This window comes from Pezoporus occidentalis, unplaced genomic scaffold (genome assembly GCF_034315485.1).
Source record: "Pezoporus occidentalis ecotype Australia unplaced genomic scaffold, CSIRO_AGI_Poc_V1 ctg42, whole genome shotgun sequence".
NCBI classification, from domain to species: Eukaryota; Metazoa; Chordata; class Aves; order Psittaciformes; family Psittacidae; genus Pezoporus; species Pezoporus occidentalis.
This window is the reverse complement of record NW_026915747.1, coordinates 6,014,879-6,036,110: the sequence shown is the minus strand read 5'-3', so window position 1 is coordinate 6,036,110 and position 21,232 is coordinate 6,014,879. Positions and strand designations below refer to the sequence as shown.

At 49.0% G+C, this 21,232-nt stretch overlaps 1 protein-coding gene across 1 annotated transcript in view; it reads right to left on the bottom strand.

Annotated features, from left to right (window-relative positions):
* Positions 1–21,232, bottom strand: part of LOC134171759 (collagen alpha-1(VII) chain-like) — a 110,039-nt gene that overhangs the window by 84,209 nt on the left and 4,598 nt on the right. Inside the window, exons 2-11 of the mRNA XM_062634294.1 lie at positions 14,016–14,151; positions 9,512–9,692; positions 8,954–9,113; positions 8,221–8,314; positions 6,988–7,161; positions 5,219–5,379; positions 3,971–4,100; positions 2,423–2,539; positions 1,804–1,959; positions 1,411–1,527 (exon numbers count right to left, since the gene is read on the bottom strand). Coding sequence (XP_062490278.1) covers positions 1,411–1,527; positions 1,804–1,959; positions 2,423–2,539; positions 3,971–4,100; positions 5,219–5,379; positions 6,988–7,161; positions 8,221–8,314; positions 8,954–9,113; positions 9,512–9,692; positions 14,016–14,151 — 1,426 coding nt within the window. The remainder of the gene's footprint in view (positions 1–1,410; positions 1,528–1,803; positions 1,960–2,422; positions 2,540–3,970; positions 4,101–5,218; positions 5,380–6,987; positions 7,162–8,220; positions 8,315–8,953; positions 9,114–9,511; positions 9,693–14,015; positions 14,152–21,232) is intronic.

Genomic DNA, 21,232 nt, shown 5'->3' with positions numbered 1-21,232 from the left:
GGGTTGGAAAGGACCTTAAAGCTCATTCAGCTGCAAGCCCCTGCCATGGGCAACGACACCTCCTCCTAGTCCAGGTTGCTCAGGGCCCTGTCATATCCATTTAATGAATAATGATATTCATTACAAAGCAATAAAGGCAGTTTTATATCTCCTTTGTAAACATTTTTCCCTTCTGATGTCCTCTGGAGCTGTTCTCCAGCTAATCCTCCCTCCCCTGGTGGGAGATGTCTCCTTATTTCATAACCAGAGGAGCTGAGCCAGAGGGGTTTGTGCTGTTTATTCAAAGCCTGTGATGGAGCCCAGGTGTCCTGACATCCCATCTCCTCTTTGAACCACAGAAACATCCATCTCCCAAGGCCAAAACATGCCATCAAACCTGAATTTCTAACTCCTGCTCCCCCACACCAGCAGTGAAAACATGTTTGGGTTCAGGGCATGGGAGAAGCTCCAGCTGCAGAGGCAGATCTGCCTTCAAACAGCAAAGTTTGCCTGAGAATAAGGATGAATTATGGGATGCTGGGGGATGAAGCCAAGTCTTTATGCTGCAGAGAGAAAAGCAACAAGCACAGGCACTTCCAGTCTATAATATGTAGTACCTGTCCCTCCAAACAGGGGGGTAACCCATATGCTCAGGGGCTGTGTAATGTGCTGCTCTGCATGGAGCACTTCACAAGCTTCAATCCAGCTGTTAACCCCTTCCAACACTGCTCAGGTCCAGTAAATCCAGCACTAATCCCATGTTTAAAAGGCTGGATACCCATTAGGCTGCCTTAACGCAGAGCCAGAGCAGGTATCTTAGCATCTATGGCAGAGTTCATCATCCGCATCCATGACACAGCTCTTGGTTTCAAGCTGCTGATTTATCCCCACATACAGACAACGGTTTTTGTGGTCAGCTCTGGGCCCCTCACTACAAGAGAGACATTGAGGAGCTGGAGCGGGGCCAGAGAAGGGCAAAGGAGCTGGTGCAGGGCCTGGAGCACAAGTGTGATGGGGAAGGGCTGAGGGACCTTGAGGGTTCAGTCTGGAGAAGAGAAAGCTCAGGGGGGACCTGATGGCTCCCTACAACTGACTGACAGGAGGATGGAGTGAGGGCTGGAACCCTTCTGGCCCCTGCAAGTGTTCACACCCCGTGTAGATGAGGCCCTCCGTGCCATGGGTTAGCGGTGGCCTTGGCAGTGCTGGGGTAAGGATTGGACTGGATTTGCTTAAAGGTCTTTTCCAACCTGGTTGATTCCATGACTCTAACTCCCTCATTCATGGATCCCCAAAAACCTGTTCCCCCCAGCTTCTTAACTGTGTGGCTGGACAAAGAATGTGTTGGTACATCCAGTGCCTTGGGGACCTCACAGCTCCCATTTCTCCATCCCCCTGCTCACTGATGCATGCACCCCATCCCTGTGTCTTTACCTGCTGATGTCCAAGTGAGCCTGTATCCTGTTGCTCCCTGGACAGGGCTCCACCTTGCCTGGAGAGCGTTGGTGGTTTCATTCTGCAGCAAGATGCTTTTCACAGGCAGGAGCTTCACTGGAAGGAGGACAGGGAACAAACTTGTCAGTGGAGTTGTGGAGGGCAAGCAAAGCTCTTGCAGAGCTCCCACCTTTCATCCCAAGAGCACAATGGTGTTTGAAGGTGTCCCAGTCCATGCATGTGAAGGTTGGAGTTAGGGATCAGTTGAACCCTGCCCCTTTGATGCACATGTAGCTGCAGCACTCACCAACAGTAAGGTGCTCATCCACAACAAAGGGGTGTTCACAGCACCCAGGGCATGAAAGGACCAACCAACAGCCTCAAACCACTTACATGTTCTCCCCACAGCAGCCACAGGCTGGCTTGGCCCCTGGGGATACACTGCATAGATGCTGATGCTGTATTCTCTATCCTCCTGCAAGTTACCCAGCACATGGGAAGAGACATCACCCCGCAGGACCTTCTTGTAGGTCATTCCTGGTCTGTTGGCTGCAAAGTCAAGGAGAAAAGCAATGGTGAAGCCTTCCCACTGCCTGTCTACATCCCATAGTTATGAAAAGTGTGCATAGGAGCAGGTTCAAGTGCGTGGTTGAAGTCCCTCAACCCATGTGATGCTGCTGAGATTTATGTCTGCAGCTATATCCAAACATATATGAAGGCTGTGTTTCAGCCCTCCAGACCATATGAAAGGCTTGAACTTACCCCCATCCACACCAAAGCAGGCACTTGAGCATGAAAATCATCCATGGTCTGGATGTGACAGTGCAAATGGGTACAAGGCATCCTCAGCATCATCCCTACCTTGTTCTTCAACAGAAAGTCCTCCAACGAACGCTGCCCTGTTTTGGAGGAACCACACTTCTTTGTGGTCCATTGTGGCACCTTTCGTGCCCTTGGGTCACTGCTCCTTTTAAAGCAAACTCCAAGAGAAAAGAATCCAACCTGAACTCACCTTTGGAGATGTAGATCTTGTAGCCCTCCAGTTTGCCCAGTGGAGGTGTCCAAGCCACCTTCAAGCTGTAAAGTCCTTCTTCTATCACACGGAAATTAGTGACCGGAGGCAAAGGGGCTTTGGGGTACAAAAACATGGCAGAAACAGATGTGACAGTGCTGGGATGAAGTACCATGGCAAAGAGCCTTGGGAAATGTTTTGTCTTCGAGGGCAGGGAGACACAAAGCTGAGTAGCACCAATTCTCCATGCAGTCTCCTTAAACGCCACCATTCACCCTCTACCAAACCCTTGTCCACTTAAGAAGTGAGATGAACCCCCCCCCCCCCCCAAAGCACAATGCTTCCTCTTTGAATGGTGTTTGGAACTGAATTATCTACCCACTTCCTCCTAAGCAGAGAAAACTCTGCAGTGGTTTCATGCAGACTGAGCAAGGACGCATGAATCAAACACTACTTGCACCTATGGATGCCACTCTTATAATGAGGAACCCATTCTGGTCCAGCCAGCCATGGCAGACAGATTTATAGCTTCTGCCTCTGGCTTCATGTTGGGGATAATAAGAGAAGAGATCAAATGACTTCATTTCCACCCATAAAGACATTAAATCTTATTCCTGGCAAGTCCACATGAGTCAACCCCATTCAGATTTATTCATCCTGTTGGAGATTGTCCCTCAAGAAGACAAACAGCTTAAGACATTGCAGGAGGCGGGGAAGAAACAGAAGACAAGGGAAAAAGGGAATAATTCTTTACAAAACCCCTCTGGCAAAGCAGATTTGATGCTTCATCCAAACCAGGGAGTGGAAGCAGCCACCCCTTAAACTCTTAAACCCTCTCAAATCAGTGCAGAGGCTTCTGGGACAAAACCTGCTCCATCCATCACATCTGACCCAGCATTATACACTCCAGGGTTTGGCCAAAGATGAATTTGCTCCTTTGCTTCCAAGAACCTTGTCATTACAGCCAGCCATGTGACAGCAAAGGAAACTGACATGGCAGGTTAAAAAACAGAAGAACCCTATATCATTTTCATTGGTCCAGACATCACTGCTTGGGGCATTTCCTAAAGGCCATGTTCATACCACTTTGGTGTTTAACTTGAGTGAAATGAAGCCCTAAGAGCATGCATATGCCAACCCAAACCTTCTGGACCATCCACTTGTGAAATGAGGTATTTAGAATATACTTCTCTCCATATAAACTCATGTCTCTGTTTCTCAACTTATGGTCTTCAAAAGCTTTCTTATCCCAGGTACATGGGTGTTACACAAACTGAACCCCAGCTTGGATTCATTAAATCCTGATTTAATGAGAGGATGAGAGCTATCCAGCAGGCTGCACCCTCTGCTTTGAAGTGGGTTAACCACATGGGTTACTCTGCACCCACTCACAACCCTTCACCCCACACCATTGACATCTACACAAATGTTCCTAATACCCTTCCTACCCATCCATCCCTCACTCCTTTCATACATGGTTTTGGGAGGGAGTTTTCCTCTGCTCACAGACAAGGAACACATGGAGATGACTGCAGAAGAGACACTCACTTGTTTTCCCCTTGACAGCTGCTGACTCCCCAAGGGCATCTCCATAGACAGCTCTCACCTTGAAGACATACTTGGTGCTGGGTTTCAGATCAGTCACAAGCACGGTGCTTTTGTCACCATCCACCACAATCTGTCACAGAGGGGACAAAGGACATCATTACACCTCCATGACCATAGAAGACCCCCACGTTGGCAACAAGTTAGGAGCACAAGGCTTCACATATAGTGCAAGGTGAGTTCCATGACCATAAGCCTTTTAAAATGCACTAACTCAAAACATGGTGATTCTCAAAGGATATCCAGGTTCACAATGGACATAGGACTGACACAGGACATTGCCAACAGTGGGTTTCGTGGGATAGCCCCGAAAAACTCCATAAAGACAAAGACATACGGGTGAGAGTGGTCACAATCCCCTTGAAGATCATGGAGGAAAGACAACCACCTTTGATAAAGAAAGTTTCTTTTAAGCTTATAAAGGGAGATTTCAGTGTAACCTGAGGGTAAGAGAAGTGGAGACATAACGTCTGTGTTTTCACTATATTCTTATGTGCTTCTGAAGCAGCCAAATATGATCATTCTTGTTAAATCTTAATAATTAATAGAATAAATATTCTTAACCTTAATAATTGATGCTTTCATTTCTTTGTTCTATTATTAGGAATCAAAGCTCTTGGGCATACATCTTCTATCCTTCAATCTTGCTCTCAAACTTTGTGCCGTGGCCAAGTTGAATACTGAAGTGAGCTGGCACATACAGCAGCATCCTTCACACAAGGACATGACAAACCCCAAACCAAAACCCGTGGAGATCTTACCAAGATGAACAACTTTGGCAGCAAGAGAAACAGGGCATGGCGGTAGGGAAGCTGGATGGACTTATTTGAGAGGTGGTATCACAGACAGAAGCAAAGCAGTGAGCCCCATTGACCTGTTCCTATCAGTCCCAATGGAGTTTGTGCCAGTTCATGCCATATCCTTCTTCCACCCCTTCTTTTCCTGTCACTCCAAGAAACTCCACCTCACCACAAGAGCAATCAACACATCTGCAAATCCAATGGTCTATCTATAGACCTTCACTTCAAGCTTCAGGAATCCATGCCAATGCACTGGGCTGTGACTAAGGATGGCTGAGGAGCATGGTGCCATCTCCTAAGCAGGCTTAGCCATCAGCAGCCTCACCAGAGGACTAAACCTGAACACTGGGACCTGTAATTGGTGCTTTGAAAAGTGGGAATGCAACTCTACCTGCTGCTGGTCCTCCAAAACCGGCTGTCCCGAAGGCATCAAGGGATGCAGATGGACATGGTACTCCATCACCCTCCCTGTAGCTGGCATCCAGGTGAGGCGCAGCGAGCTGTGGCTGTGCTCACTGACGTGCAGATCTTGGGGACCAGTGATCTTCTCAGCTGTAAAAAGAGAGAAGAAAGGCCTTTGGCTTGGACTACAATGGTACCAGTGTTGCACATGTGCAAGCTGGTCACGGGTGGAGTCAACACGTTCAACGCAGAGAAAGCCTTGGGTATAGATGACACTCACTTATGTTGAGAGCGCAGGGACACTGGGATCTGTTTCCATGCCAAAGACACACAACCAGGTTTTCTCTTGGCAAATTGCTTGACAGCACAAGGAGGAAAAACAAAACTGGCTCTGGCTACATTCCTCCTGTGAAGACCTCCTTAATGCATAGGGCATCAGCTCTTCCTGCCTTTCTCCTTACTGACACCAGAGAAGGGTACCAGAAAGCTTGAACTCTACATGAAACGTCACAGGAAGCCCTGAAGAGCTATAGAACCACAGAGAAAGCAGAAGAAGACCCCTGAAGGACTCAGATGGAGTTCTCTGCCCCAGGTATTTAACTCATCTTCTCATGAGTTTTGTGTGCCAAGAGGCAAGCAGGAATTTGTTGCCATCACCTCCAGACTCACTCCAACATCAATATCCCCTTAGGGGGCAGATCTAGATCTCTGTAGATTTCTTTGGCCGCCCTTCACATCTTTTGTAAGGAATTAAGTTCTGTTGGACAGGGCCTTGCGCAACCTGCTCTAGTGGAAGGTGTCCCTGCCCACGGCAGGGAATTGGACCTGGATTATCTTAAGACCCTTTCCAACCCAAACCGTTCTGTGATTCGGAGACCCTGAACTGCGCGAGAAGCCCATCACGAAAGCTCCCGAGAGGCATAAACGCTGCCTCAGCCCATTGCTGCTCTTTCTGTTTGAACCATCTGCAAGACTTTCAGGATCCACTATCACGAGACAAACCATAGAGATGCAGACACAAACACACAGGACCACTGTTCCCAGGCAGTGGATGCTCCATGGGCTGGCTGCTCTTCTAGGGTGATCCAACCCCTAAAGCTCCCCTGTGATTCTTCATAAGATCATGGAATGGTTCGAGTTGGAGCAACTTTAAAGCTCATCCAGTTCCAACCCCTGCCATGGGCAGGGACCCCTTCCACTAGAGCAGTTGCTCCAAGCCCCTGTGTCCAACCTGGCCTTGAACACTGCCAGGGATGGGGCAGCCACAGCTTCTCTGGGCACCCTGTGCCAGCGCCTCAGCACCCTCACAGGGAAGAGCTTCTGCCTTATCTCCAACCTGAACTCCCCCTGTTTCACTTTGAACCCATCACCCCTTGTCCTATCACTCCAGTCCCTGATGAAGAGTCCCTCTCCAGCATCCTTGTAGCCCCTTTCAGACACTGGAAGCTGCTCTGAGGTCTCCACACAGCTTCTCTTCCCCAGGCTCAACAGCCCCAATGTTCTCAGCCTGTCTCCATACAGGAGGTGCTGCAGCCCCTGATCATCCTCGTGGCCTCCTCTGGACTTGTTCCAACAGCTCCATGTCCTTCTGATGCTGAGGACAGCAGAAGTGCACACAGTGCTGCGAATGGGGTCTCACAAAGGCAGAGTAGAGGCATGAACAGACAGGATGTAGGAGGTCTGTCTCCATGGCTGGCACATCCAGGGACTAGGAAGGGACTGGTTCGGAAAGCACAATAAAGGGAGACCCTGACGCACCTTGCACTGTCTGCTTGATGGGCCGTGGTGGCTCCGAGGCAGTGAAACAGAGTCTTCGGGAAAGTTTGGGGGCCACGTTGTTGAGCAGGTGAAAATCTTCAACATAAAGCACATGCTCTGCACTGGGCTCTGAAGCTACTTTGTTCAGTTCATTCCTGTCAGCATCCTTAATTCCTAGATGAAGAAAAGAAGAGGGAAGTAGGACATCAAACACCATCCATAGGGCAGGCAAGGCATTGGCAAGGGCTGTCAATTGCAAGTGGGAGCCATGTGCTGGTATAAAACAGCTTTGGAATCCTACTGCCCACAGCAAAGGATGAAACAAGGAATGGAGTCTCAAGCTGGATGGGCAGTGGTGAAGCAGATGAAGCCTATTCCACCAGGAAGAAGAGGTGGAGGTTTCCTCCAGAGGTATGTTAGAGATTGCCCCAAGGTTTTTGGCAGCTTATGGGCTGAGAGGTGGAAAGCTCTCTTGACGTGGAGAGGGAAAAGGAGCAGGGCAGGACCTGGCCTCATCCTTCCCATTGGATACCGAGGCATTTCTGCTTTTCTGATGGATGGGCAGACAGCAGGACTTTGGGAGGCTGTCTGGAAATTGCAGAATTTGTGAAGAATGTGTAGAACTAAAGAAGAAAGACCCCCCCCCCCAACAAACCAACTCTCCTCTAATTTTCACTTCATATTGGTCCAAACCAACCTGGTAGCTCTCTATAATGAACCACCACCACCAGTCCCTTCTTCTCCACTGAAATGTTTGGTGAAGGAAGTATTTGACTTGTTGTAAATGTCTGTATTTAGGACTTGGAGGGGTGCTGAAACTTCTCCTTGCCTACAGAATGATTGTGATAGACGTTTTTAACGTAGCTAAAGTCAGTCTCTGAACCCCATTAAGAGAAACCTTCAAAAGCAAAACCATTTCACTTGCAAAAATGTTACATGAAAACATTTTGACTTTTATGGGACTATTTATTGAACTCCTCCTGAATTCATGAGTAGTTTTGACAGATGCAAAACTGCAGGTTTACACTGAATAAATCAGCTATTGACAACACCACAAAATACCTAAGCACACACAAATGTGGTTTTCCTGGACTTGAAGTAGTTGCTACAGGTTGAGTGTGGGGATGGTGCAGTTTTAGAAGGGGGGGGGGGGTTGTCCATCAGAAATCATCCCCAGTGCATAGACTGTGTGTTGGTGGGATGCTCTATGCAACTTAGTGTGTCCATACATACCTACAGCAAACACTGTCACCCCTCCATCCTGCAGGACCTGGGCTTCATCTTCAACTGAGTCGCTGGATTTCCCATCCGTGATCAGAACAACCACCTTCAAGAATGAGTGTGAGAGGCAGAGAATGAAAGAGAACAACATGAGGAGCTCACAGAGAGTTGCAGGGTTTTCACACTGACAACCCAGAACTTGGTTGAGTCCCTCTCGGGAGGAGTGTGGCCAGAGAATTGGGTTGAAAGGACTTTAAAGCTCCTTCAGTTCCAACCCCCTGCCACGGGCAGGGACACCTTCCACTACAGCAGCTTGCTTCAAGCCCCTGTGTCCAGCCTGGCCTTGAACACTGCCAGGAATGGGGCAGCCACAGCTTCTCTGGGCACCCTGTGCCAGCGCCTCAGCACCCTCACGGGGAAGAACTTCTGTCTTATACTGAACTTAAATCTCCCCTGTTTCAGTTTGAACCCATCACCCCTTGTCCTATCACTCCAGTCCCTGATGAAGAGTCCCTCTCCAACATCCTTGGAGCCCCCTTCAGACACTGGAAGCTGCTCTGAGGTCTCCATGCAGGTTCTCTTCTCCAGGCTCAACAGCCCCAGTGTTCTCAGCCTGTCTCCATACATGAGCTGCTCCACCCCCTGATCATCCTCATGGCCTCCTTATGCCTTTAGGGAAAGAAGTTAGAGATCTGGTCTCTACTGAGGATGACAATGGGGGAGTCAATCACAGAAGGTCACTTACCTTTGCTGCATCTTCTCTCACCGTGTCCAAGCGAGACATGGCATGAGCTGCAAATGCCAGGGCTGACCCTGTTTTTAAGGTGTTGCATTTGAAGGAGATATCCTGAATTGCCACCAGCATTTCCTCAATGGTCACATAATCCGTGAGCTCAATGATCATCCTGGGAAGAGGGGAATATGGGTGAATGAAGAGCAAGAAAACACTGTCATTACAAGAAGGATGCACTGATAACGGCAATAACCAGCACTAATTTAGCTGGTTACTCTAGGCTTATATACAGGCAAGAAGTCCTCTTTACAGTGGTCAGGGGAGCCCAGGGTATGAGCTCCAGCTCCTTGTTGCCATAAAACATTGGGTGGGGGGGAACTTCTTGTTAGCAGTGTTAAATCTCATCCTCCCTGTCCTGAAAGTGTTCCCCATGGCTGAGCACTCTTGGTTCTGGTGACACTGCTGAGGGTTAGACTCCTGCTCTGCTCTTGCAATGGTTCACTGAAGGAGCATGGTTGCCCATATAGAACTAAAGGGCTATAGAAACCATGGTGCTGTTGGTGGACCTACCTTGGTTTCTCCCCATAGAGTGCCACTGCCAGCCGGACGCCTCCTTTGCCCATCACCATGTTCTCAAAGGAACGGGCCACGCTGCTGATGAAGTCCTTGACCAGGCGGGAGCTCTCCTTCCCTGTGCCCTGCGACTGTCCCACGAGGAGCAAAACATCTGCCACCTCCGCCGTCCTGCATGCTGTGGGAGAAGAGGGGCAGGAAGGCTCATCCCAACCGTGCCACAAGCCAGACAGGAGATAAACCCCTCTCGGTCATGTAAATACATGAGATATAGCAGCTAAAGAAATGAGACCATGTTTAGGCCCAATAAAGTGGGTAATGATGGGCTTCCCAGAGCAACAGGCTGCTTTGACCTCTTTATTTTCCTCCTAATTCCCCATGTTGTAGTTCTCACTCAGGGGAAGTTTCCCATTTGAAGCACAAACAGATCTATCACATAGTGGTTTGTGCTGGAAGGGACTTCAAAGCTCCTCCAGCTCCAGCCCCTGCCACGGGCAGGGGCACCTTCCACTAGAGCAGCTTGCTCCAAGCCCCTGTGTCCAACCTGCCCTTGAACACTGCCAGGGATGGGGCAGCCGCAGCTTCCCTGGGCACCCTGTGCCAGCGCCTCAGCACCCCCGCAGGGAAGAGCTTCTGCCTAATAGCTCAGCTCCCAGTCTCCCCTCGGGCAGGTTAAAGCCATTCCCCTTGGCCTCTCCCTACAGGCCCTTGTCCAAAGCCCCTCTCCAGCTTTCCTGCAGCCCCTTTAGGCACTGGAGCTGCTCTCAGGTCTCCCCTTCAGGAGCCTTCTCTTCTCCAGGCTGACCCAGCCCAGCTCTCTCAGCCTGGCTCCAGAGCAGAGCTGCTCCAGCCCTCGCAGCATCTCCATGGCCTCCTCTGCACTCGCTCCAACAGCTCCACGTCCCTCTTGTGCTGCTGCCCCAGAGCTGGATCAGGACTGCAGGGGGGGTCTCCCCAGAGCACAGCAGAGGGGCAGGATCCCCTCCCTGAGCTGCTGCTCACGCTCTGGGGGTGCAGCCCAGCACACGGGGGGGCTCTGGGCTCAAGCGCACACTGAAGCTGGGTCATGGGAAGCTTCTCATTGACCAACACCCCCAAGTCCTTCTCCTCAAGGCTGTTCCATCCAGCCTCTCCCAGCGTGTGGTTGTGCTTGGCATTGCCCTGACCCATGTGCAGGACCTTGCACTTGGCCATCAAAGCATGCAGGTCTGTAGGACATGCTGGAAACATGAGGAGCATCAGTATCTTGTGCAAAGAACGAACACTTTCAGTGTTTTTCTATACAAGCAGAGCTATCTGATGACATCTGGCAGGGAAGAGACATTAAGCTCATTTCCGTGTACCTGCCTAACAAACATCAAGGCATATTTCCCTCTACAGTGCTCAGGCTCAATTGAAACTAATTTTCTTTAGTCTTGAAATACATTTCATGGTCAGCAGTCTGATGACTTTTAGGGACCTTAAATTAATGAAGGCCCCACAAGGGATGTTCAAAATGTGTATTATCTTTGGTGTTTCTCTCCTTCGCAGATAGATGTTGAGTTATTGCCGTAGGGCTGCTAAATGTAGACTGCTGGAGGAGGGCTTTTTGTATCTTGCTCACCAGGAATGGGCTCAATCCCTTCGCATTTTGTGCCACTGTTGCTTTGGATTTTACCCAGCCCTTGCCTTGACCTTCAGCTGCAGGTCTGGAGACCCAACTGGCACCCAACCGGGCTGCAGCATTTGTTCCGGTTTGCTATGGTGACATGTTAGGTGGGTTTCTAATGCTTCTGCTGCAAATGGAAAGCCTGTTTTAGCTTGATCCCTTCAATTTACCTGACATTTACCCTATTCCTATGAGCAGGATTCCCAAAGTGCTTGTAGAAAGATGCAGGTTTTGTGCTCTTCTTCATTGCTGTGTCCCTGATCAATCCCCGGTGGGCACACAGCAGGACAGAGGATCATTTGCTGGGTGCAGATGGATGGCAGTCCAAGTGTCTTTGCTACCCAAGGCTTTTGGTTTCTTCATCTTTCTTTGTGCCTCTTGACACTGAGCTCCCGAAGACTTAAACAATCCAGTTACTGCAGAAAAATAATGACTGGGCTCTTTTTGAATCATAGAACCAACCAGGTTGGAAAAGACCTTTAAGATCATCAAGTCCAACCATTATTCCAGGGCTGCCAAGACCACCACTAACCCGTGGCACTGAGTTTGGTGTAACTCATACCCAGATAGGAATATAAAGCACTTTCCCTTGACAAAACTGGGAGACAATGATTTAAATTGTCCTTCCTAAAGCTCCCTATTGAGATCTCCCTGTCAGGATGTCTTGGAGGCACCTCAGCTGCTAATAGCAGATCACAAGCTCTTTTCCCTACTGCCAGTTCCATTTTGGATCTACCCCTTTTCCCTAGTTTGGACCTTGATCTCCCTGCTCCCTTAGAAAGACCTGGATCAGAGGCAATGCCAGTTCTTGGCTCTGAGCTCAGAACTGGTGTAAAGCATCCAACAGCTTCTCAGAGTAACCACAACCTGCATTACCACAAGGAAATCCCAATAAAGGTTCAATAAGGTGGAGAAGACCATCCACCAGCCCTCCCAAAATCATAGAACCATACAATCATTAAGGCTGAGAGCAATTTGCAGAGAGCAAAAGACCTTTAAGATCATCAAGTCCAACCATGAACCTAGCACTGCCAAGTAAAAATCACTCAAATCATCCCAAATCACCTATTTCTTGGAGCTACTCAAAGCAGTGCAGCTTTTATGCAAGACCTGCATTTTTGGCCGTGATCTGGAAAACATGCACAAAATGCCATGGATATCAAAAGACCTTTGCTAAACCTTCCTCTCCATATCCCAAATCCTTAGAGAACCTCCTCCAGCTGTGCCTGGCGCCTGAGTCTTGCTCACCAGGTACAATGCTCCTGCCCTCCTCTGCACCCAGGGAATAATGAGAGGAAAGACAACAAGCAGGAGCTCCATGGGATTAGGAAGGGCAGGATGGTTTCCTTTCTCCATAAAGGGGCAGCCATCAAATCACAGAATCATCTAGATTGGAAAAGACCTTTAAGATCATGGACTGTAGTGATAGGGCAAGGGGTGATGGGTTCAAAGTGAAACAGGGGAAGTTCAGGTTAGATAAAAGGCAGAAGCTCTTCCCTGTGAGGGTGCTGAGGCGCTGGCACAGGGTGCCCAGAGAAGCTGTGGCTGCCCCATCCCTGGCAGTGCTCAAGGCCAGGTTGGACACAGGGGCTTGGAGCAAGCTGCTCTAGTGGAAGGTGTCCCTGCCCGTGGCAGGGGGTTGGAACTGGAGGAGCTTTAAGGTCCCTTCCAACACAAACCAATCTGGGATTCTATGATCACCAAGTCCAACCATTACCCCAGGAAAACCAGAGCCCACTCTGCAAGACACTGAGCCAGGAGCTCAGCACCTTTCCAGCTCGGCAATGAACCCTGAGAGCGTTTGATACCTGAAGCTGTCATTGGAAATATGTGATGTTAAGCATATTTGGATTGGTACCTTCTGGAGAGAACACCACCACAGACAGCTCTATTAATCACAGGGGGATATGACTTGAGTTGAAATTTTCCAGACACCTCCCAAATTACCACATTCCATCAATCACAGGTTTGCCAGAGACATCTGTAAATGGTGATTTATTGCCCTGTTCCCAGCTTGGAATTAAAGAGCATTATAGTCGAGTATATCAGCTTAATTGATGGACAGGAACTTAATCAGGTTAATTTTGTAGCTGACACCAAAGCTTCCATTAACTCCTCGGTGAATTGACTGAGCTTAGTCCAGGTGAATTTACACCTTCAAAACATGGAGGCTTGTTGCTGCAGAACAATATGAAAAGGGAGGATCCACTGGCTCATACCCAGCCTCAGGACAGTCCCGGGAGCTCTGGATTAGCTCTGTAGGATGCTCACAAGGAGCTTCCCCATCCTCAGGCTAGAGATAAGCCATGGGTTACGCTGTAACTCTATGAGGCTCTTCTCTGGGGTCCTTCTGCCTTTTGGCTCTGGTCTCTCCTCCCCAAAAGCTCTCAGGGAGGAAATGAACCTTTGTACCATCTCTAAACAGTAGCAGGAGAATTCAAGGCTTCCTTGAGGTCTTTACTCTTGTATCCTCTGTGTGGTGGCTTGTACCAGACCTTGGAGATCAGAAGAGGAGTCAGGAGGGGACACGTTTTGCCTCTCTCCCCACCTTCCTCTGGAGCAGCTGAGGTGCAACAGGATTAAAGGCAGGACACTGAGCAAAGCCCTCATTTCCCCATAAACTCTGCTGCAGCAAGTCAGGTCCTGCCTCCCTTTTGGAGCCAGCTGAGATGCTCTGTTAGCCAGATGATCCCAACCTAAAAGCACCCTATGCAGAAGTTAAAGGCATCAGCACTCCAGTATCCGTGTGTGTGTATCCACGACACGAGCAGAAAGTGCTGCTTGGAAAAGGTCTTTTCCTCCCTGATGTGTCTCACCATCACCCACAGATGCAGTATTCATAGTAACCCATACCTTCATGGATGGCCACAGATCCGTACTGCACTGCAGCTGCTGCCAGGACAAGGATCTGGGCATACATTTTCCTTTTCCTTGGGAAGAAATTCTTCTTGGTTCCTGGACTCAGCACACAGCCTGGAGAGTCACTCATCTGCAGGAGAAGAGAGGCTTTAAGACAAGCCAGCTGAGTATGATGATCCCATTTGCCTATAGAGGCAAGAGAAGCTTTTCTCCAGCTATAAAGGCTCATCTTGGCTTACACTATTGGCACTGAAGTCCATAAACCCACTAATTCCTTCATCCCTTTGCTGATGCTACAGGGGAGAGCTCAGCTTTGCTCCACAGCGCCTTTCCCTAACAGCACCCTTCTTCAGGCAACAACCACCTCAATGTGAATACGAGTGGTGTGAGGGAAGCATCTGCTGCCTCAGTGATGCAGGAATGATCATCACTGAAGACAGCAATCACTGCATTTAGTCTTTATTACCCTGCCCTGCAACTAACCTGCAGTTTTCTAGATCCAGGATTAACTGCCTTGTACCTGCTCCCCTTGGAAATCCACCTCACCATCATGGAGCAAAGGGGGCTGAAAGCTCTGGTTGTCGCCTATAGGTGGTTTAGTGACCCCCCCAAATTGCTCTGTAAGTCTCCCTCTGTGAAGAAGGGACTACTCTCTGCGAAGCAACAACAGTAACAGAAGTGGCATTGCCAGAAGGGGCTTTATCCTTTTTAATGGGCATTAAAATGTTCTTCTCCTGCTCTGAGCTTCCCCTGCTCATCTTGGGCTGAGCACATTGCCCAGGGAAGCATGGACTACTTCCAGGTTGCAAATTACAGATGTGGGGAAAAGATGAGCTCCACTTCACCCAACCCAGTTCTTTGCCAGGGTTGGGTTGCTCCTTCCAGTTAACAACATGCAACCTTGAAATCACATTGTGTTATAGGTCAGATCCTCTTTGGAAAACAAGGCTGGGTTCCTGTGCCCAGCTTGGAATAACCCCATCTAAATGAATCCCCAAACAAATAAGGGGAGCCTGTGTGCATCTAGGCTGTAGGGGCACCAGGGCTGTGGTCACCTTGCCCATCATGGACCTACACCCATCTGAGACCCTCAGGACTTCAGTTCTCTGAATGTGTTTCCTGTTCCTGATTTTCCCTCTCTCTTCCAATTGCTGGATGCAATCGGAATCTCTGCTGTGCAGTGGTTAACCTGGGCTGTGTCCTTCCCTCGTAACTCCCATCCAAATCTCTATGCGGTGCTGCTATTAGTTGCTGCGGAGAGGGCTTCAAAGCAAAACCAGCCCATTCCCCCCAAAAATGCCAACAAAAACCCAAACCAAACAAATTCAGGCTTTTAGACAACAGGAGTAAACAAGATTCTAGGAAAAAAAGTAATGGAAAAGTGTGGAGCTGAAGAAAACTAGGTTTTACCTCCACCACCCTCGCAGGAGTTGTATTACAAGCTTTGGGAAGATGACCCCATTGCCCTCCAGATCCCAGCATCCTTCAATACCAATCTGCCGGCATCCCCTTTTCGCTTCCTAATCCTTTTTCCCAACCCTAATCCTTCCCAATCCTTATCCCTAACCCTAATCCTCAACTCCATAGGGCAGAGTCTGTCCTGCGCCATAACCAACCCTTCATGGAGCAGGAAGGCAGCAAACCCTTTGAATGGGTATCTGAGCAATGGGTTAAAAGCTCTGCTATTGTTCAACACTCCAGCACGGAAAACTGATGATCTTAAAGGTCTTTTCCATCCTAGTTTATTCTATGATTCTAACTACAGTGCAAAATGCACATTAAGAAGGCAACAGGAAAATGGTCACATAAGGAGCAAACCCTACAAGGCTCTGAAGAGGCAAAGAGAAAGCACAGTAGCCCCAGGCCTTCAGCGAGTAAATGTTAACAGTCACAAAAAGCAAAGACCATGGGGATGCAGAAAGGCTGGAGCTCAGAACAGTCACACCTGGAATTCACATCGCAAAGCTGAGGAGGAGGGTTCAAAAGGGGTTTATAACCTGGATGCCACAAACTGAGCACGTTTCCTGGCAGACATGAACTCATGTGTGTGGATGCTGAACTTCTGCGTGTTCAATTTTTGAGCATCTTGAGTATTTCTGTTTGTTACATGCATTTTACAAAGGATAGTTAGAGCTGGGCTCTGCCTCCCAGCAGTGAGCTGCAAATGCTTGCTTAGGGTGAAAACCCACCCAGCTCCTGCTGCTGCGCTGGCAGCGTGGGTCCTTAATGGATGACTGCAGCACATCCGTGTTACAGATGATCCCAAATTCAAGGGCGCTGTTCTCTGAACTGAAAATGAGTCTCTTGTTTTTCCCCTTAGAATCATAGAATGGTTTGGGTTGGAAGGGACCTTAAAGCTCCCCCAGTTCCAACCCCCTGCCACTGGCAGGGACACCTTCCACTAGAGCAGCTTGCTCCAAGCCCCTGTGTCCCACCTGGCCTTGAACACTGCCAGGGATGGGGCAGCCACAGCTTCTCTGGGCACCCTGTGCCAGTGCCTCACCACCCTTACAGTAAAGAACTTCTTCCTCATATCCAATCTAAATTTCCCCTGTTTCAGTCTGAACCCATCACCCCTTGTCCTGTTACTACAGTCCCTAATGAAGAGTCCCTCCCCAGCATCCCTATAGGCCCCCTTCAGACACTGGAAGCTGCTTTGAGGTCTCCACGCAGCTTCTCTTCTCCAGGCAGAACAGCCCCAACTTTCTCAGCCTGTCTTCATACAGGAGGTGCTCCAGTCCCTGATCATCCTCGTGGCCTCTTCTGGACTTGTTCCAACAGTTCCATGTCCTTTTTATGTTGAGGACACCAGAACTGCACACAATGCTCCAGGTGAGGCCTCACAAGAGCAGAGCAGAGGGGCAGGATCACCTCCCTCAACCTGCTGGTCACGCTCCTTTTGATGCAGCCCAGGATACAGTTGGCTTTCTGGGCTGTGAGCACAGCCCTTCCCTATTCTTTCCCAAATTCCACTGCATTTAAGTGTTCACCTGGGTATCAAATACCAGTCCTAGATGAGAACATATCCCTGGGTGAGACAGGTATATAGGGTATATAACCTCTGCAGCTTCCAATACTTGCTCCAACACCTCCCTCTAGCCACAGCCCACAAGTGGCCCAAGATCATACTAGGGCTTGCTCCTTCCACTTTTCAGGATATATTTTGGGTATAGCCTTCTATATAAGGCTGATGGAGGACTATTATTTGCTCTACCATTGTTGTCCAACTTGGGACAGTCAGTTCACATCACAGGTACCACCATGATGCTCACTTTATACATTCAAGATAGGTGACCTTCATTCCAGCAGCTCTTAACTGATCTTTGCAGACACTGGCTGCCATCAGCTCCTATCAAAGAAGTCTTAAAACCTCTACAGAGATCTTTAGAGAAACCTGGTAGGGGCAGGGAAACGACCCCATAAACCTCAAGGTTTTGCAAGGAATCTCAGTAATTCCCTTGATCTTTTATTGTCCCTGGTAAATAATTTATAGGGGCAACTTCTCCGGGGTTTACAGTTCCTTGAACAAATTGCCTTCAAACCCTATAAAGCTGATGGACCAGGTTCTCCCTTTACCTCGTCTGGATCAGATGACAGAGCTGGGGGAAGCCTGGCAAGATGCAAGAGGGTAAGAGAAGAAAATCATGTCTTACACAGTTGTGGTAATGCCAGCAGCTGGGCTGTTCCTTTCCATCTCTTCTTCCTGGGTAGATGTTTGCATTAAACTCTTCTTCCTTTTAATTTCCCAGCAAATTTGGGGATAAATAACTAACCCCTTTGGGATAAATAACTACCCCCTGTCAGCAAGCTCTGTCTGAAAGGGATTTGCAGCCTCATCTGGTTGGTGCCTGCCTCCCCTTTGCCTGTGGGTCCAGCTGGATCTCACACATCTACTGCCCCAGCATCACCCACACCAGATGCTGCTAAGTCCATCTATCAAATAACTATCCCTGTTGCATACAGACACAAGAACTGCACTTCAGAGCTGCATCTGGGCATGCAGAGCTTTCCCAGAGGATCTGTGCAGACCCACATCCCACCACTGTGCCATATGTTGCACGAGCAGACAGCTCCTTTGCCTCACAAGACCTTAGCAATATCAGCTAAATCTGGCATAGGGAAGCAGGTCTCAAGTGTGTTCATACAAGCCTCCTGAAAGCAGCCAGCTGGACTGGACAGATATCCTGCTTGCAGCTCCCTCTGAAAGACTGCAGGCTGAGCACAGCCTTATATTAGCCAGCAGAGAATAAACAGGGCACCTCCTTATGAACACTCCAGCTGAAGCCAAGGCTTCAGCTACATCTCAACTTACTATACGTAGCACCACCCGGCTCCTGTTCATGGAGCACTGCCATGCTCCATCACAAAGTAAGACCAGATGTAAGACTGGATATAAGGCAGTTCTTCCCTGTGAGGGTGCTGAGGCGCTGGCACAGGGTGCCCAGAGAAGCTGTGGCTGCCCCATCCCTGGCAGTGTTCAAGGCCAGGTTGGACACAGGGGCTTGGAGCAAGCTGCTCTAGTGGAAGGTGTCCCTGCCTGTGGCAGGGGTTGGAACTGGGTAAGCTTCAAGATCCCTTCAACCCAAACCACTCTGGGATTCTATGGTAAACCCTATGGAGACAGACCCCAGCAGCCCTGCAAAGATCTGTAATTGAAATGTAGAGACTGGCCTGAATGGTGAACTGATGGGAGCTTCAGGATGTGGAAGCATCAGAGACTGGCAGGAAAAGGGTATGGAGATGGTTCAGGTGGAGATGGTACCAGCATTAGAGGTCACTGAGATCCCAGCACATCTACATGTAATTTTGCATGGTATTTAGATGGGGGAAATCAGGGCACAGACTGCACTGATTGACACAAAGGACACATTGAAACCATTGAATTTTGGTGGCAAGATAAAGAATAAAACCAAGGGCTTGAGGCTTAAAACATCAGCAAAAATGCAACTGATGCTCATAGAGATGGAGAGCAAAGATCACAAGTGTCAGCTCCCAAATGCTACCAACAGTTGCTCATCCAAAAGCAGCACGTTGTCACCAATGTATGCACAATCCAGGAGGCAGGATGCAGATGTAATAGCTGGTGTCGTTTAGAGGGTCTGTCCAAGCAAGTGTGTTCACAATTTGCTGCCAAGGAAATGCTGGTTCCCTTCTTTCGCTCTGAAATGTTCCCATGGAAAAGCCTGGTCAGGGCATCTCTGCAGCTCCTCTCCTGGGATTACTAGGGGATTTAAAGCCATCTTCAAACCTCAAGGACAGTGGTAGATTTGGAGGGCAGAAAAAGCCTGGTTAAACACGGGTTGTTTCAGGCTTGATAGCAATAGGCCTCAGGGATTCAAAAGTTGAGAGCCTCCTTTTTAATGGAGTTAATAGATTTTTATGGTAATTGATTTCTCTCTAAATCCCTTGAATACAAAGTTTAAGCTGTTTCCAAAGAAACATGAATGCATCGACTTGGTGGTGGCTGGAGGCACACTCCTGAAACACATGGTGCTCTCCAGGAACATCCAGAGGGGATGATCTCCAGGGAGGAGACGGTCCCTTTGCAAGCAGAGGTGCAAATGGTACCAAAAGCAAGAGCTCAAATCAAGTCCAAAAGGGCGGAGGTTGTCCCTTGTCTTTCTGAAAGCCCCTTCGACACCTTCTCTCAGGATTATTCTAACACAGTCACAGAACCATTGAAACATAGAATTGGTTTGGGTTGGAAAGGACCTTAAGATCATCCAGTTCCAACCCCCTGCCATGGGCAGGGACACCTCACCCTAGACCGTGTCACCCAAGGCTCTGTCCAACCTGGCTTTGAACACTGTCAGGGATGGAGCATTCACAGCTTCTTTGGGCACCCTGTGCCAGTGCCTCAGCACCCTCACAGGGAAGAGCTTCTTATCTCCAACCTGAACTTCCCCTGTTTCAGTTTGAACCCATCACCCCTTGTGCTATTGCTACAGTCCCTGATGAAGGGAAACGGCTGCATTGGCTGCATGTGGTTTTTAAGCCAAAGCTTGAATGCTTATCCAGCACCATCCTGGATCAAGGTGTGCCCAAAAGAAACAAGGGTTTGGGTGTCCTTCATGCAGAAGAGTGCTCAAACAGCAGAAGCTGGTGGTGGTGGTGCAAAGGGTGGAAGCTCTGATGGCCAACAGCGCGCCTTGAAGATCCAACAAACACCACATCCTCAGAGCTGTAGCCACATTCCACTTCTCATTGATGCATCAATTCACCTTCCTCTCCTGATGGACCTTTCTCAGCTCCAGGCAATCCTGCCATGAAACACAAGGATTTTAAAGCAAGGAAACCTTCCCAAAGAGCATCCTTGCTGCATTCTCCAGCGTGAAGCTTAGTTAAACAGCAGTGTCAGCAATGAGAAGAAATCGTTGCTCCTTGCAGAAGGGATGAGTGATTTCCCTCCTTCTCCTCGAGCAGAAGCTTTGAGAAAGTGTTTTGTTGGGTGTTTTTTGTTCCTTTTTTAATAAATCCCATTGATTTCCTGATTTAAATGGCCTGCACTGTGCAGTAATGTTTAACAGAGATGATGGGGGTATATCTGGTGAGGCTGCTCACTAAAAGATGAAGTGGTACCCAGAGGAATCCTATTTTCTGCTTTGGTACCCATCTGAAAGCGCCTGGTTTGTTCAAAGGCAGTGACTCACAAGGGCTGCTGGCTTCCCAGTCCCACCAACATGAGGTTTAGACCCCAGAGCTGTTGCTTCCTATAGGAAACGTGGTGGGGAGATGGGGATCATGTATAAAAGCAGCTGGATTAACATCTCAATAGGCCTCCTCAGAGCACAGCAAGGGCTGGCTATGGCTTTCCTCCAGGGTGGGAGACATGGCGAAGGGGTGGTTTGTGCCCATCTTCTTCTCATCCATCAGGCTCCAATATCCTATGGCGCAGCTTCTGCAGCGTTCATATTGGAGTCACACAACAAGGAGCAAAGCACAGGTTAGGATTTGCTCAGATCTGATGGAAACAGCCAGTTAAGGGCAAAACTTCATGGAGGAGAGAGCTCCTTGGGATCTGGGCCATTCCCCACTGGGGAGAGGGCAGCAAGGCTAATGGAAAGGTGACAAACAGGTGGAGATAACTGGCAGGTTCTCTTCCCCCAGTATGGGACAGCTTGTAGAGTAGTGTCCAACTGGGGCTGGTTTTGCCACCTTCCTCCTCCTGCAGAAGCTACCCAAGCAGCATCCAGGAGCATTGGATGGAGCAC